The sequence below is a fragment of the Cryptomeria japonica genome, chromosome 1 (assembly GCF_030272615.1).
Source record: "Cryptomeria japonica chromosome 1, Sugi_1.0, whole genome shotgun sequence".
Lineage (NCBI taxonomy): Eukaryota > Viridiplantae > Streptophyta > Pinopsida > Cupressales > Cupressaceae > Cryptomeria > Cryptomeria japonica.
Window position 1 is genome coordinate 240,169,223 of NC_081405.1, and position 16,336 is coordinate 240,185,558.

General features: G+C 37.5%; 1 protein-coding gene across 1 annotated transcript; it reads right to left on the bottom strand.

Moving 5' to 3' along the window:
* Positions 1-744: 744 nt before the first annotated feature.
* On the bottom strand, positions 745-2,242 carry LOC131034130 (NDR1/HIN1-like protein 6). The gene has a single exon (XM_057965527.2). The coding sequence runs from the start codon at positions 1,728-1,730 to the stop codon at positions 984-986; it is 747 nt and encodes a 248-aa protein (XP_057821510.2). The 5' UTR covers positions 1,731-2,242; the 3' UTR covers positions 745-983.
* Positions 2,243-16,336: the final 14,094 nt, after the last annotated feature.

Genomic DNA, 16,336 nt, shown 5'->3' on the forward strand with positions numbered 1-16,336 from the left:
AGATAGTCGATAGTGATATCTAAAATGTGTATTTTTTAATAATTTTTATTACATATTTTATTTATTCTTGATTTTTAATTTAAATTATTTAGAATAAATAGTAATATTTTGGCATCCATCAAGGAAAAATACAATGTGTTGTGACCTTATTGATCAAAAGAAACACAATGCAAATATTACATAAGATTACACTTTAATATGCTTTGACACATACATTGATAGTTGATTGTGATAAGTTTTATTATATTTGTGTCTATTTTATATATTGAATAAAAGAGAAGCTTATGCCTCATCATAAACTAAAACAATACACATTATCTAGTGTGTTGAAACTCAATTGTTATATTATTTATAAAAATAATATATTATACATAATACTAAAATATTGTTGTTAAACTCCACACGCTTTATCTAATACATTAAAACCAAATACTATTATTATATTGTAAAGAATATATTACACAGTATAAAGAACAAAAGATAAGAAACACAAACCAAAAATTAAAGAGATAAGATTTCGACAAACCAAAAATTTCAAATAAAATCTCAACCTATTTTTTATCAACCCATGATTGACATTTTTTAAAGTTTTCTTATACAAAAAGAACTTCTAAACAAATAACTCAACTATTTCTATACGTTTCAGAACAATTTCCTATCCTCTTGTAATCTTATCCCAGAATTTAGCACAGAATGGTTGCAGAGGAAAGCCATATCAATTAAAAACAGGAAAAAACGAATTTGTTTTTGAAAAAAAACTCATGTTTACAACCAGAACTACACAGATTCAAGGTGCAGATTGCAATATAATGTATGAGTGATGCTATAGATGAATCACTGAACTAAAAGAACAGAAAAAAAGAGAAAAAATTGCAGCGAAACCATGATCGAATAACAAATTCCTCGCTTGATCCTCTTCAGCAAAGCAGTCAAGATTAAAAAAATAGACAGAACAGAACAATCTACCAGTCCAATCCGTGTGCTCAAAGCTTCACCTTGCATTTCTTCCTGCTAATGTCGACACTGGTGTTATCATCCAGTCTGTCGACCACAAGATCACAACGCAGGCGGAAAGTGATTTTCATGGTTTTCAGTTTCCCAAACTCGATCTTCACGGGAACATCCGCCTTCAAACGCAGAGGAATGTTTCCCTGTTGCCGCTGTGCAGTCAGCGACGAAACCATCTCACTGGTAATGTGGACCTGATTTCCAGTGAGATTAACGTTTAAATTATCAGTACTCCCGTGGCCCTGATAAAAAGCAGGCAATTTGCCCCTGCAGAGCTCTGTGCCGATGTAGAAAACTCCAAGATAGCTGTTTTCCAAGTAATCTATGCCGATCTTTTCATTCGGATTCCTCGCTCTCACAACCATCCCAAACTGCGAAGAAACAGTAGCGTCTGGACCGAGGGCGAAACTGGTAATTTGAAATTTATCGACAGAGTATTTGGGAATTCTGGGCTGGAAGACAGAGTAAAGAATGGCGGCAGCTATGACAGTGGCGACAATTAGGAGCAACAGGAAATATAATGTCCAGATGAGGCAAAGACAGCAGAAATTCTGGCGGCGCTTTGGAGGGTGGGAGTAAAATCTAGGAAATTCCCGTGGGAAATTGACCCTCAATACCCTGGCCTGAATTAGCAGAGGGATCAAAATTTTCGGCCCCGGGGTTCGATTTGGGAACCAGAGGAGCACTGGGCGGCGGACTTCTCCACGCAGCCTTCTCCACATCTTTTTTTCCCGGATAAACCCTAAGGGCTTCTGCCATGACTAACCCTGTTATATATAATCCTGCTCTGTTTTAAGCTCAATCCTGCCCTGTTTTCAGCTCGGAAAGCTTCTGTTTTAAGCTCGGAAAGAATTGATCCCAACGAAAATTGGGGCAGAAAGGCCTGAGGGTTGTACAGGGGTGAGAATTCGGAAGGAAATGAATCCTTTCGTCGAATGTGAAGAAAATGATATAGGAGAAGACCATTTGCTTTGCGTGAGTAGCGGAAATCGCCGTGTATGCGCACCATCCGTCTCCTCATCTCTCCGTATTTCACACGATTTTCAGCTGGACCAGTCTGTGATTAACTTTCCTCGACCACTCCCGAACGTTTCATCGATTTGACGTGTTTTTAGGTATCTGGTCTGATGAATTTTCAGACGTTTTCCTTGTGTTTTCTAGCGGGGGATTTGAGTTTTCGTGTTGAATGGTCTGTAGATTTGTAGCAAGTGCTGAGACGGTAATGGACTTTCCTATTTTTGAGTTTGACTCTTGAATTTCATCTCACAGACTAAACACTGACTGTTTTTACTGTGTAACAGCGAAAATATGGTCATACGCCATCAATTTCTTGCTAGCGCTGGTTTTTTTCACGAACTTGTCGTGTAGGTACGGCCGGCTTGCCATACAAAGAATTTACCATAACATTTAAATATATTTTAATATTACATAATTAATTTTTTTAAGAGTATAAGTATAGTCATTGTTCAATGTATTATTTGTAAAAATCAAAATTCACATTTATAGTCAAAACATATATAAATTTAAATATGTTTTGATTACAAATATGAATTTTGATTTGTACAAACAATCATTTTATTATATATTAAAAAATTTATCAAATTTTGTTAACTTTTATTTTTGAAATTTTTCATTGATGTAAAGTATGAAAATGGCACATGGTCAGATATTGTTTAGATGGGTTCCGAGAATACATTGAACAATGATTATTTATGCCTTCAAAGAGATTAAATTATCTCATATACAAGTATTTTGGCCCCTCTAGAGGAAGAGCACCAGTAGTCGTTATAGTTTCAATACTCGTTCACTCCTTGTGCACTCAACCCCCCAATTGCAAACTTTAAAGAAATTCAAAAAATGATAACTAAAAGCTCATTAATAAAATTCACATTACCAATAGCGGCCCACTTTTTAACGTTTTTGGACCATAATTGGTTCATTTGTGCAAAAATATTTGGGCATTTGTGCATGACTACTAAAGCATTTGTGGATACATATTGGTAAATTTAAGTGCACAGTTACTAGGGCATCTTTATGTAGGTTAGGCGACACTTTGAAATGTGTACTTTTTGACCCTTGCATGCATAAAGGATACCACAATGTGTGTCGTTACTATTGGAATCAAGGAACACTAAGAGCGGGGGGGGGGGGGTGAATCAACATTCTGCAAACTTTGAAATTATTAATATGTTATTTCAACCTCTTAATACATTTAATCAAAAGAAAGATGCAAGAACATAAAACCAACAACCACAACACCATAACACAAATATTTTGTACGTGGAATCCAGTTAAAGGGAAAACCACGGTGGTGATGAACCCACAAAATGAGTATACTTAGATAAAAGTGTTATAATGGAAATGCACATGCATTCGGGCTTATTTCCTAGAGCTCATTGCTCAAAAGAGAGGCTCACTGCCTACAATTAATTAGAAAAGATCACTAGAGTGATTGAATTAAAGACTAGCATCTACAAATGCCTGATTATAGTTCCAGTTAAGCACAGTACATGGAATTCATATACTTTATCTCTCATTGCTCTATCACAATCCAGAGCACAAATCATTGTCTTGCGCATGTGAAACTGCGCACAATCGATTACTCACCTTTCACACACCCAAAATGATCAAATACATCGATTATATATATCCGCAACAAGAAATTAGATCTATCACTAGTCGACTCATGAAGACTTAGAACAATATTCAAACGTGTACAGCTTGTCAGTAAAATCCAACCTCCAATGCTTATGAGGACCAAAATGATTGTCCACACGTTACCAAAAGTGTCGGCCAAACCTCCTGGATCAAAAAAAAAAAATCACCAAAACCGCTCCAACAAATCCGCACAAAGATTAACTACACAAGTCAATTGTTTTCACTGTTAAACCAAAAACTGGTACTCAGAATCTTCTAACTTGCACACTAATTATCACCAGAGACCAAAACTATGGAATAAGGTATTCTAGAAATCCATCAAGCTTCCCTTAGATACGCAACACAAAATGTTAATTGAAAATAATTACCGACCCAAATACTGAACACTGCTAGATGCTCTATTCTTAGCTTGCCGAACTTGAGCAAATCTTCAATCTGACTTCCAGTGTGATCAAATCATGCAATGCGGATGGGTGCACTAACTTGGGTTGCCATCAATGACAACACCTGATAACCTGTGCAGTGTCTCTTGCCAACAATCTCCCCCTTTGGCATTGATGGCAACACTTAGTGAAAATGACTAAGTGTCAAACACACACTTCAAAACTAAAAAACTCAGAACTCCAAAACTCCCCCTGAGATGAATATTACATTTTTCACTGCCCTACACTCCCCCTTTAACATCAATGGCAAAGGCAGGGATCCACATACCAAAAATTCTTACAGAACTCTATATATAGCAGCATATGTATAAATAGACATCTTTAACTTATATAAACTTAAGGACGCCTAAAAAAATGGTTTTCAACAGTGCCAGCCACTGTCCCAACCTTTCTTTAGACCTTCCAAAACTGAGATTTGCCCACAAAAGAGAAATGCCTTCATTTTTGTCGTCTGAAGATCTGGAGGATCATGGGTAACCATGGCATCTTGGGATTCATTTAAGGCACTAAACATTGTTTTCAACTTAGGAGCAATTAGACTTCAAATCTCACCAACTCTACCAACAATTCTTTCTTTTTCTTGCCCCAAACTCCTGATTTTGTCAAGCAAAGCCACAACTTGACTTTCTTGACTATCCACAGTTACAATCAAATGATCAAATGATTAACATATACCTGCCAATTGCTTCTCATTCTTCGTTATGTACTTCTCAACATCTTCAACAAATTTAGAAGAAGATAAAAAAGATTTGTATTTTGCACCACCTTCAGATAGTCTGAATGCTCTTCACACACCTATCTAGCAACCTCCTATCATTCTCAATCATCTTCTTTAACTCACTAAATCTTTTATCATTAAATTCATTTCAGACCTTAACTTCTGTGGATTTCTCAAATGATTCAAAATGAGTACTTACAAAGTTGATTAAGTTGTTCAGCAATCCAGAGGAAGAGTCCGATGTGTCCTTGACAAATGAAGGCATTCTTTTTTCTATGAAACTGGATGCAAGACCTAGCAACTCATTGTCCTCCATGTGAGATTTCATAATCTCCTCTCTTGCTTTGGCTTGAGAAAGTGATGCTAGCTTCAACTTCTGGATCATCATAAACCTTGATAAACAAGCTTGTAATGATCCAAATAGTTCTAGGCATGAACAATGTTGGATCATCACAAACCTATTTTTCCATTTCAAGTAAATCCTTGACATCATATGCAGTGTCTCTTGCTTCAAAGACAACACCAATTACCTCAATCTTTTTGACTTCGGTGTCAAGTTTAGTTTTGACCTCCTTTGAACCTTCATTTCCAGATGGAGCTTGAGTCTCCATAGATGGCATTGTGTTCATTGACTAGACCAGAGGATTTTGAGTATCCTCACCTTTATCTTCTTTCCCTATCTCTTCTCCACCTTGGTTCAATGCATCTTGCTCTTTATTCACACCTTCCTCTTCTAGAATAGAGGAAAAAATTACTTCAACTATTCACCTTTTGAGTGCAACTCTTGAACATCCGGAACATATTATCCATCCCCATCATTGGATTCTTCTAAGACAACATAAAATTTGTTCTTTTCCATAACCGATTTCAAGATCTTCTTAGTTTCCTTAACAACTTCATCTGTTTTCCCTATCATAAGCTTGTTTATTATAGTTTTTCTCCTGAACTCCCTTTTAGTTTCTTTTATTATTTGATTCACTTCCTTTAGAGATATCGTAGGACATAATTTGATTAGCACATACTCTTTTAATATTTCATCTTCAACTTTGGCACTTACTCTTCTAATCTCTAAAAGATCATATAGACTTTTCAGAATCTCAGACATGATTTCAACAAGAGCCCTATTGAATGTGTTCAAGTATTTAACAGTGGCTTCTTCAAGAATTATTTTTCTATCCTCATCAAATTTATCATAGCATTCAAATAGAGGCTTCAAATCTCCATGCTCAGTAACAACATTCACAACTTTATCAACTGACATAATGGGCCTATATGAATCAAATTTCATCCTCTTGCTTACCTTTTCTCCACCGAAGGCTTTGTCTTTAGAGACTTTTGAGGCTTTAGAACCCTTGGTCTTGATTTCTTTCATTGCCTCATCAGATTCGGTCCCTTCATCATCTTCAACAGTGACATACACCCTTGAGCTCTTGGCTTTCTTTCTCTTTTCTTCTTTGTCAGATGATTTGGCTTGTGATTTCTCAGTTTTGGTTAGCTTAGGAGAACCGAAGGAGGGTGCATAGATTCTGGTTTGCCTTGGCATAGGAGAGGCTCCTAGAATAGTAGATTTTTCTTTTGTGGGTTTCTCCTCTTCAACTACCTTTGACTTCTTCCTGGCTTCCTTCACAGCTTCTTTGGAAATGTCAATACTCTCTGCATTCTCCTCAACCTGCATTCTGACCTTTCAGACTATCTTAGGTCACTGCATTTGAGAGTGTAAGTGTAAATCCTTTTCTCCAAAGGTGCCAAATCTCTCCTCTGAAGTATCTACTAGTTTGTTTAGGAGATGTTGAGCATACATCTCAATAATTTGTTCATCAACTTCATACCCCATAGGCATGATCCAAATAGTTCTAGGCTCCATCGCTTCCATAAAAAATCGATCCATATCTACCATAAAGCATTACAGAGTCCTTATACTTCTCAACAATGGACTAAGGAATCCTTTTCCTAGCCCGCATTATGCCCTAGAAGTTTTTGAAGTATCCTCAAAGAGCAGTTCTCTGAGCCTTGTTGTCACTACTGCTGTATAAATAATCTCTTATCTAAGTAGCAACTAGCTTGTCATTTGACCAGTAGACTTGCTTCACTCCCATAACCTCATTCATGAAGTAAAAAACTAGGCACAAGATCAAATTACAGTCATACTTGAAGTTGTTCTTCTTATCCTTCTTTATTTTTGTCGAATTCTCCATTAGTTGGCTCTGCAGCACCTCACATAGGTCATATTCAATAATTTCTTTGATCATCTGGTATGCAGCATAGATGGTTATCCCGGAGACTAATTTCTCTCAACTTGAATGGTAAACCTTGTATCCAACCACCATGGAGAAAAAATTTACATCCGGTTCAATGATATCGTCAACCGTCATTTCCCTCTTGTCAAACTTGGAATCGGTTGCATCGGTAACAAGCTGATTTTTCACAAATTTTAGCATGGGCAGCCCACCGGATGAGCTTAAACCAGTTACGGTCTTGATGGCATTCTTGTTAATCTTGAATGGGCTCATCAACCACATGAATTCATCATGCATCTGACTCAAAACATATTGTACCCATTCATTCTCTTCAAACAACAAAAACTTAATGAACTGAATGAAATTCTTCGTCTCCAATACTTTATACTCATCTTTGAGGTTATAATCTGCATCTCTGAGTTGATTCATGAATAGGTTTAACAATTTAGAGCTCCCGAGCTCATCTAGGTTTGCATGAATGTATGCCCTAATATCTTCGACATGAAGAACACCATACAAAACAGATGAAAAAGCACCTAGCTGATCTACCTCCACAGATTTGAAGGTGTGTTTCTTGAACCTAAGGCGAGGCCTCTCAGTGATATCCACAACCATTGGGGTGTCCATTTTCATAAATTTCAGGTTCACAAGCTTCACAAAAAATACCTTTCTCACCGGATTAGGGTTTCACATGAAATCGCCTTCACACCTTGATCTCATGAAAATCTACTTGCAGAGATCACTCCTTCTCTTTCTCTTCGAATGCAAAGTGACAAATGAGATAGCTAAGTGACCTTTTATCATTCACACATCTAACTTTTTGATGTAACAAATGCACTTGCCCGAAACCTTCCAGATATCTTGTCTTCTCAGTTTGCATTACAAAAATTCCTTTGTAGAAATTCAATATCGCTCAATTTCTTTTGAAAATTCTTCCAACTTATCTACAATACTCCAACACAACTTTTGTCAATCTGTCGGAGTCAGGCACCGACTTATAGCAGGGGATATAGGATTTTCTTGAAAACTCCCCCTAGGCCAGAGGCCTTAAATTAATTCCCGGAGGAATTTCCAACACGGGATTCAAGTGCGGACCCATTTCCTGCATCAATCTCACTCTTCTTCACCCATGTCTTCTTCATTTGATTCTTGATATCATCTATTTTCCCCTTTCCTTTATCATCTTTCTGTACACTTGTTTTTGTCTGTCGAACCCTTCATGTCCATATCTTTGCTTCTACAAAATCTTACAATGTGACCAGATTTGTTGCAATTATAGCACACAACATTTCCTTGTCCAAACCTGTGATTTACTTGATTTCCTCTTGATTTGCATTCATTAGCAATATGTCCAAACCTATTGCATGCAAAACATCTAGCATTCCTTCTTTTGAAAGAGTTATTCGTCACACTTCTGCATTCACCTGATTTATGTCCATACTTATTGGAATCGAAACACTAACCGGAGAAAGATGGACCATTTAGATTCATTCTACTTCTGCATTGAATAGTTTTATGACTAGATTTATTGCAAACAAAGAATTTACCATCAAAAGAAGGATACCTTTGAGCATTAGGTTGTCTTACCAGAGACCTTTTTGATTTGTTCTTTTGATTTTCTGACTTAGGATTGCTTTAACTAGATCCAGAGCTTTCACCTTTCTCAAATCCAAGACCTTGCTTGTTATCTACCCTCTTGTGACTTTCAAGTAGTGCATCAAGTTTAGTTGAGCTGATTTTGAACTTGTCCTTGTACTCATTTGCAGTCACAAGTTCATCCCTAACAATGACAATCTGCTTTTCAAGTTCTTCCTCATTGTTTTTGGATCCTTGCAGGTCAAGTTTTAGTTGGCCAACTTCACACTCAAGTCTACAACATTAATCAGATCTATCTTTCAGGGACTGATTAAGATTCTTGTCATTCTTCTTTCTTTCCTCAATTTCCTTAGTCAATTCCATCACTATAAATTCCATCTCATGTTTCAGGACTGCATTGTCTTTTGCAAGCTTCTCATATTCTCCTGTCTTTTCCGTCAAGGCTTGACTCAAGTGACCATCATCCATGATTTTTCTTTCTTTCCGCTTTCACTGTTCACAGATTTCCTTTCTCTTTTCCCTAAATTTATTCAGTTGCTCTTTCAATGATTGAATGAAATTCTTTGCATCCTTAAGATTTGCCTGCAACTCCCGGACTTCAACTTTGGAGTGATCAAGATCATCTAGTACAATTAGGAGTTGTTGTTGAAGACCGTCAAAATCCATTCAATCACCTTCCTAAAACTTCCTCAAGTTGTTAAACTTCCTCTGAGGAACCAAGCTCTGATACCAATTGTTGGAGTCAAGGAACACTGAGAGGGGGGGTGAATCAACGTTCTGCAAACTTTGATATTATTAATCTTTTCTTTCAACCACTTAATACATTTAATCAAAAGAAAGATGCAAGAACATAAAAACAACAACCACGACACCATAACACAAGTATTTTGTACGTGGAAACCTGGTTAAGGGAAAAACCACGGTGGGGATGAACCCACAAAATGAGTATACTCAAATAAAAGTGTTACAATGCCCAAATGCACATGCATTCAGTCTCACTGCTCAAAAGAAAGGCTCACTTCCTACAAGTTAATTACAAAATATTACTGGAGTGATTGAACTAAAGATTATCATCTACAAATGTCTGATTATAGTTCTAGTTAAGCACAATACATGGAATTCATATACTTTATCTCTCATTGCTCTGTCACAATCCAGAGCATAAATCACTATCCTGTACATGTGAGACTACACACAATTGATCACTCACACCTTTTGCACACCCAAAATGATCAAATACATCGATTATATATATCCACAACAAGAAATTAGATCTATCACTAGTTGGCTCATGAAGACTTAGAACAATATTCAAACGTGTACAACTTGTCGGCAAAATCCAACCTCCAATGCTTATGTAGACCAAAATGATTGTCCACATGTTACCAAAAGTGTCGTCCAAACCGCTTGGATCAAAAAAACCAAATCCCCAAATCCACTCCAACAAATCTGCACAAAGATTAACTACACAAGTCAATTGTTATGCACTATTAAACCAAAAACCGGTACTCGGAAGCTTCTAAATTGCACACCAATTATCATCGGAGACCAAAACTATGGAATAAGGTATTATAGACATCCATCAAGTTTCCCTTAGATCCACAACAAAAAATGTTAATATGAAAAGAAGTACCAACCCAAATACTGAACACTATCAAATGCTCTATTCTTAGCTTGTTGGACTTAAGAAAATATTCAATCTGACTTCCGGTATGATCAAATCATGCAATGTGGATGGGTGCACTAACTTGGGTTGCCATCAATGGCAACACCTGATGACCTGTGCAGTGTCTCTTACCAATAGTTACTACCCAGAAGCCAGAACAATAGCTAAAAGCAGTTAAGTCACATACATAGATTTATTTATTTATTTGTCAAATTTTGATGTACCATTTAGGATCTATGGTTGTGCGAAGTTAGCTATAACGACTACTAGTACGCTTACCCTACTCTTCTTGCTTTGATGATTGAAGGGTTTCTAAAAGTTCATCTAACAATCTAGAATGGACAAAGAATATTAGTGACCAACCAGATAAATTCAGAATGCTCAACTATTGTTAATTAATTAAGCGGATCCATTCAAACATGCAAGGAAGACCTCCCTTGACAATAGTGACCGAATAATGCCTAGATCACTATCAACATGTTTGGCGGTGTCATCAAACCCATAAAATAACTCTAGCACTTCCTTTGGTGATGATCATGGATTCCTAGAACAACATTCTCTTGCTCTTCAACTATGTATGCTTGATGGAGGGATGCATGTGTGAAAGTGAAGGTTGGGGTGGGGGTGGATTACCCCAAATTAGAGAAGTAGATAATCCATTTGGAACCATACTCGACCCCCTTATCAAAATGGAATTAATGGTTGCCCTTTTGGGCTCATTGTTGGAATCCAGAGGTAATAAGGAATATAAACATCAATTTGAAGTTCAACAAACAATAGAACAAGAAAGAAGATGTATCTAAAATTAGAGCTACTTCTACCCACTAGGACCAATTTTCCTAGAAGAATAGTTGCAATAGAATGGTGCTTTCTTGATACTCTTGTAGGAGCTAAGTTACAAAACCAAATTTTCACGACTTCCATGGGCTTGTGGAGGAACAAGCTCAAAGAAGGCTCTATTGCTAATTGTTAGCTAATAGTTCTTTTCTTGGTTCTATTAATTATAAGGGCTTAACTAGTGGAGAGTATAAGCATGTTGTTCATCACCCTAGTGCTAGGCATGTCCTCCATTAGCCACACTAGATTTGAAGATGTGATATCCATTCTTTTGCAACTTTTAATTTCCTCCATGAACATCTAGTTAAATGTGGTTTTTATAAAGATTCATCAAGCACTCCTTTGCAAATGAGAATCTCCACCCTTAGAAGAGTTGAAAAAAATAGTTAAATGAAGCATAGTTCCATTTACCACCATTAGGCATGGTAAGGAAAGTTTTGAGTAATTGGCTTTATTATAGTCAAGGACTAAATCCTTATTAGTCAAGATAAAGAGATTCTCATTATAAGATAGATGTGTGAATGGGTGCTTGCGACAAGATATTTGCATCCTTTGAAATGAAATATTGGTTTCTAGTGACCTAAAGATAGTTAATGATAAATTAAAATGATTTTCAAGCATGAGACTACTTTACCAATTAATTATGGACTTACAACTCCACTTATCTTATGATGATGGATCACAATGTGTGTATCTAAAATATTGATGCAAAAATTGAAAACACAATCTTTTATTGAATCTCTTCAATTCAATCTAATGAACCCAAAAACTTGATGCCTATTACCATATATCTTTTTTTTCACATTTTTACCACAATAAAAATAGGAGATTTGTCTTACAAAAAGAAGATATGAGAGTATGAAAATACTTAAAAATCTTCTAGTTTTGTTAACTATGATAGGTTTGAAATAATTGATCCATACAAATAAATTCCTTGAAGTATCCTATAATAGAACAATTCCACATACTCACGTATGACCTATTATGATAAATTCTACAAAAATAAGAAAATTCTAACATTTGTTAGTAGATATATTGTTTCATTTGAAATCATCATCCTTCAATGAATCATAGAAAAACAACCAAACTAGATTGAAATTCATAGATTAAGTTATTAAGTTTTAAGGTTGATCATATTCCCAATATTTCTTAGTATTGTCCCATTCAAATCACTGCTAGATGCCTAACTATAACCAAAATGGAAAGAAATATTCTTTAGCTAGAATCATTACACTTCATTATCCTAGAGCCACTAATTCTAGACAAGAGGAAAACAACTAGTTCATCAATGATGTTGATGCATTAAATAATAGTCATACATTATTCATAGGGGCTAATAAACACAAGTGACGAGTTGATACACATACATTATCTATAGCATTTGCAAGTTGTTAATCATTAGGAAAATTTATCAGATATATTGTTCAAATTGTTGGTGTAAATAAATATTCATTTTGGATATTATTACACTTACTTAAGTTAACTTAGGATAATGCATCTCTTCGTAGTTTGGATTTGAGACACTTAGGGAAGTGTGCACATAGGGATAGAGCTTGTAGGAAAAATTCCACCTTTTGTGGTCTTATTTTGCTGTTACACTCCACATTCGGTGGGTCATCCACCTCTTGTGGAATATTATATTATTTCTCCTACCTACCCCTAGTATTTCTTACCTACCCTTGTTTCTCATTGAGCCACATGTCATATTTGTGTGCTCATACATCCATATGGCCTTGCCTATATAAGCAGGCCTCTATTCATTGTATTGGTTAATCCAGTTGATCATTTGTATATTGATGAGAATACAGTTTGTTCGTGTCATTCTATTGTCTCTTTTATGCTTTTCATTGTGCCCTTGATCTTGGCAAAATCCTACATGGTATCAGAGCTATTGGGGCTTCATTGATCGCTTTTTGGAGACATCGTGGAACGCTTCTATTTTCGGATTTGGGGATCTTCATTTTTTGGGGGCGTCATATAGCGATTTGGACATCACCGTTGAATCCGGGAGGCCATTTCCATAAATTTCGACTATAAAGTCGACCTATTTTGGTGAGAAATTTTTTTTCCCCATTTTGGATATTATCGTACGGATTTCGAAAAAAAAATTCAAAAAAAAAAAAAATCAAAAGGGGAATAAAAAAAAAAAATTTAAAAGTTTTTTTTTGCTGGTTTTTTGGGGGGTCCGCAGACCCCCCCCCCGTGCAGTCCGTACCTGCGTGTCGCAGGGTTGTACCCACGTCGCGTACCTGTACCCGTCGCCGCCCGCGCCGGTACCCGTCGTCCCTGTCGCCCGCCGCCGCCCGAGCGCCCAGATCTCCCCACCGCTCAGCAACCGCTCGCCCGCCGGTCTCTGCATGTCACCGCCGGCTTCCCTCGGCTCCGACCGCTTCCTCCGCAGGCGACCACCAAAACAGGCGGCCCCGCGTCCGCCACGTGGCAGGCGGCCACTGGCCCGCGGGATAATCCGTACACACAGTCATTGCACCACATGGCAGACGACCACTGGCCCATGGGATAATCCGTACACACAGTCATCATGCCACGTCGACCATACGGTGGCACAGTCATCGCACCACGTCATCTGTACGGCCTGCACAGTCACCTGTCTAGTCAGCAGTCCGTACAGTACAGACGCCCAGTCAACAGGGAGGCGAAGTTTTTGCGACGGTCATACGGCCGTCAAATGTAACACAGTGAATTGCTGATGTCAGCGCCACATCAGCACTTTTTGGAAATTTTTTGACCCCTCTCCATTGGGCTTTTCATTTTTGCAGTCCAACTTTGAAAGGCCATATCTTGCTCATTTTTGCTCCTTTTTTGGTGCAATTTTTTTTGAAATGGGCTAAAATTTCATGATCTTCACAGTGGTGTGGTTATTTTCTGATTTTGGTGCATAGGTTTTTCGGAATTTTTGGCTTCTCTTAGCTGTACCTGTCCAATCCTCAATTCTGCAACTTCAAAGGCCTCGTTTGAGCTCATACGACCTCCTTTTCAGGTGCCATTTTTTTTTAAAGTGCTTATTTTTTCGTTTAATTTCATAATCTATGATCAGATTTCAGAGATTTTGAGTGGACATTGTACTTTCAGATATTGGTCTTATTTGGCCTATTAGGTACTTGTAAATTGCCTGGATCTTAGTTAGATCTCTTACATTATCAGTTTGAGACTCTTTTGGCCTTATTGAGGCAGTTGTAAAATTGTAAATCAGAAGTCCACTTTGCCATTTTTTGCAAGTGGCCCATTGTATACGCACTCCTTATAAAGTGCCAAATCATCACATTTGGGGGGGGTTCTTTGATTGAGTGAATTTGGGGGAGTGTCTTGTGTGATTGTGCCTCTCTTTGTGCTCTTTCCATTTTTGTTGCAATGAGTCCTAATAAATTTCCACCTTTAACTCCACATAATTATGCATCATGGAAAATTAAAGTATGGAGTAAACTAATGGAAAAGGGTCTCACACACTACATAGATGAAACAATTACAGCACCACCTGATCCTAAGGCTAATCCAATTGCTCAATTAGAATGGCTCACAAAGAATTGCATGGCTCTTCGAACCTTACGCAAGTATGTATCAGATGACCTCATTTTTCACATTGAGAAGTGTAAAACAATCAAAGAGGCTTGGGATATGTTTCAGAAATTGTATGGACAAGTTGATGAAATCAGAGGCTATCAAATTGACAATGAGCTCACCAACTTGGATCCCAAGAGTTTTGATACAATCCAATATTATGTCACCAAAGCAAATGAGCTAAGAGCAAAGCTTAAGGATTGTGGAATTGACAAAAAGGATGCTCAGTTGATCTTCAACTTGTTGGACAAGCTTGCACCAAAATATGCAGCATTTGTATCTAGCTTCCAAACTCATCATTTGACAGTGGGGAGTTCTTATGTTATGCCTTCATTTAGAAATGTTGATATTGGAACAATCTAAGTTGTTGAACATGGGGTTTCTCAAATCTTCAAAGTCCAAGGCTTTGGTGGCAAATCAAGGGAATCAAGGAAGTCAAGGCAAAGACTCCAACAAGAAGAAGAAGCAATCTAAGTCTAAGCCGCACTAGGAAAAAGGACAATCATCCTCTCCATCACAAGGCGATTTTTCATCCTCTTCCAAGAAGGGGACACCACCTAAGAAGGATAAACCAACTTGTGCATATTGCAAGAAGTATGGTCATGATGAGCATCGATGCCACACAAAGCAAGTTGATGAGTTAACCAATCTTCTCAAGAAAAATAACATCAACTTGCCATCCGCCTACACAAAGAAGGATTCATCTCCTTCCACTTCCTCACAGTCTAAGGGAAAAGGGCAAGCATTTGTGGCTACAACATGTTCTTCACAGCAATGGATACTTGACTCGGGTGCCTCATATCACATGGGTACTACAAAGGAGCAGTTTTCTTCATTGGAGCCATCTAAGGTACCTCACATTTACATAGGTGATGACACACAAGTAGAGGTTGAAGGGAAAGGTTCAGTTGACATGGATGATGGAACATTTGAGAATGTTCTCTATGTTCCTAACTTGTCTACCAACCTTCTCTCCATCTACCAAATCACTCACTATGGGAATGGGAAAAAGGTTGAGTTTACACCAGATTCAGTTGTGGTAAAGGAACTTGATGATGATGCCTTGGTAGCAGTGGGACAAGTCAATGACAACTCAAGACTTTATTCATTCTCCCATTTTGTGCCAAGTTCACCTTCTAGGGCCTTGCTTACTCATTCAAATTCAGAAAGTAAGCTATGACATGAGCGGTTTGGTCACCTCAACTACTGCTATCTTCAGCAGCTCAGCACTAAAGACATGGTCATAGGTCTACCTCGAATCAGTTTTTCAGAGGGTGTATGTTCAGGTTGTTCCATGGGCAAGCATCCCGAAGAGAAGTTTGATAAGGGGAAAGCTTGGAGAGCTTTGGAAGTTCTTCAACTTGTTCATAGCGATGTAGCAGGTCCATTTCAAGCACCTTCATTTAGTAAGGCCCGCTATGTTCTTACCTTCATTGATGACTACTCCCGCTTCACTTGGGTCTACTTTCTCATTCATAAGAGTGAAGTATTTGACAGATTTTAGGACTTCAAAACTTGTGTGGAGAAGCAATCAGGGAAAGTGGTCAAAATTCTTCACACAGATAATGGAAGGGAATATGTGAACAAAAGACTTGAG

Excerpts from the sequence above, each read along its gene's own strand:
- LOC131034130 (XM_057965527.2), bottom strand. The coding sequence starts at position 1,730 with ATGTGGAGAAGGCTGCGTGGAGAAGTCCGCCGCCCAGTGCTCCTCTGG.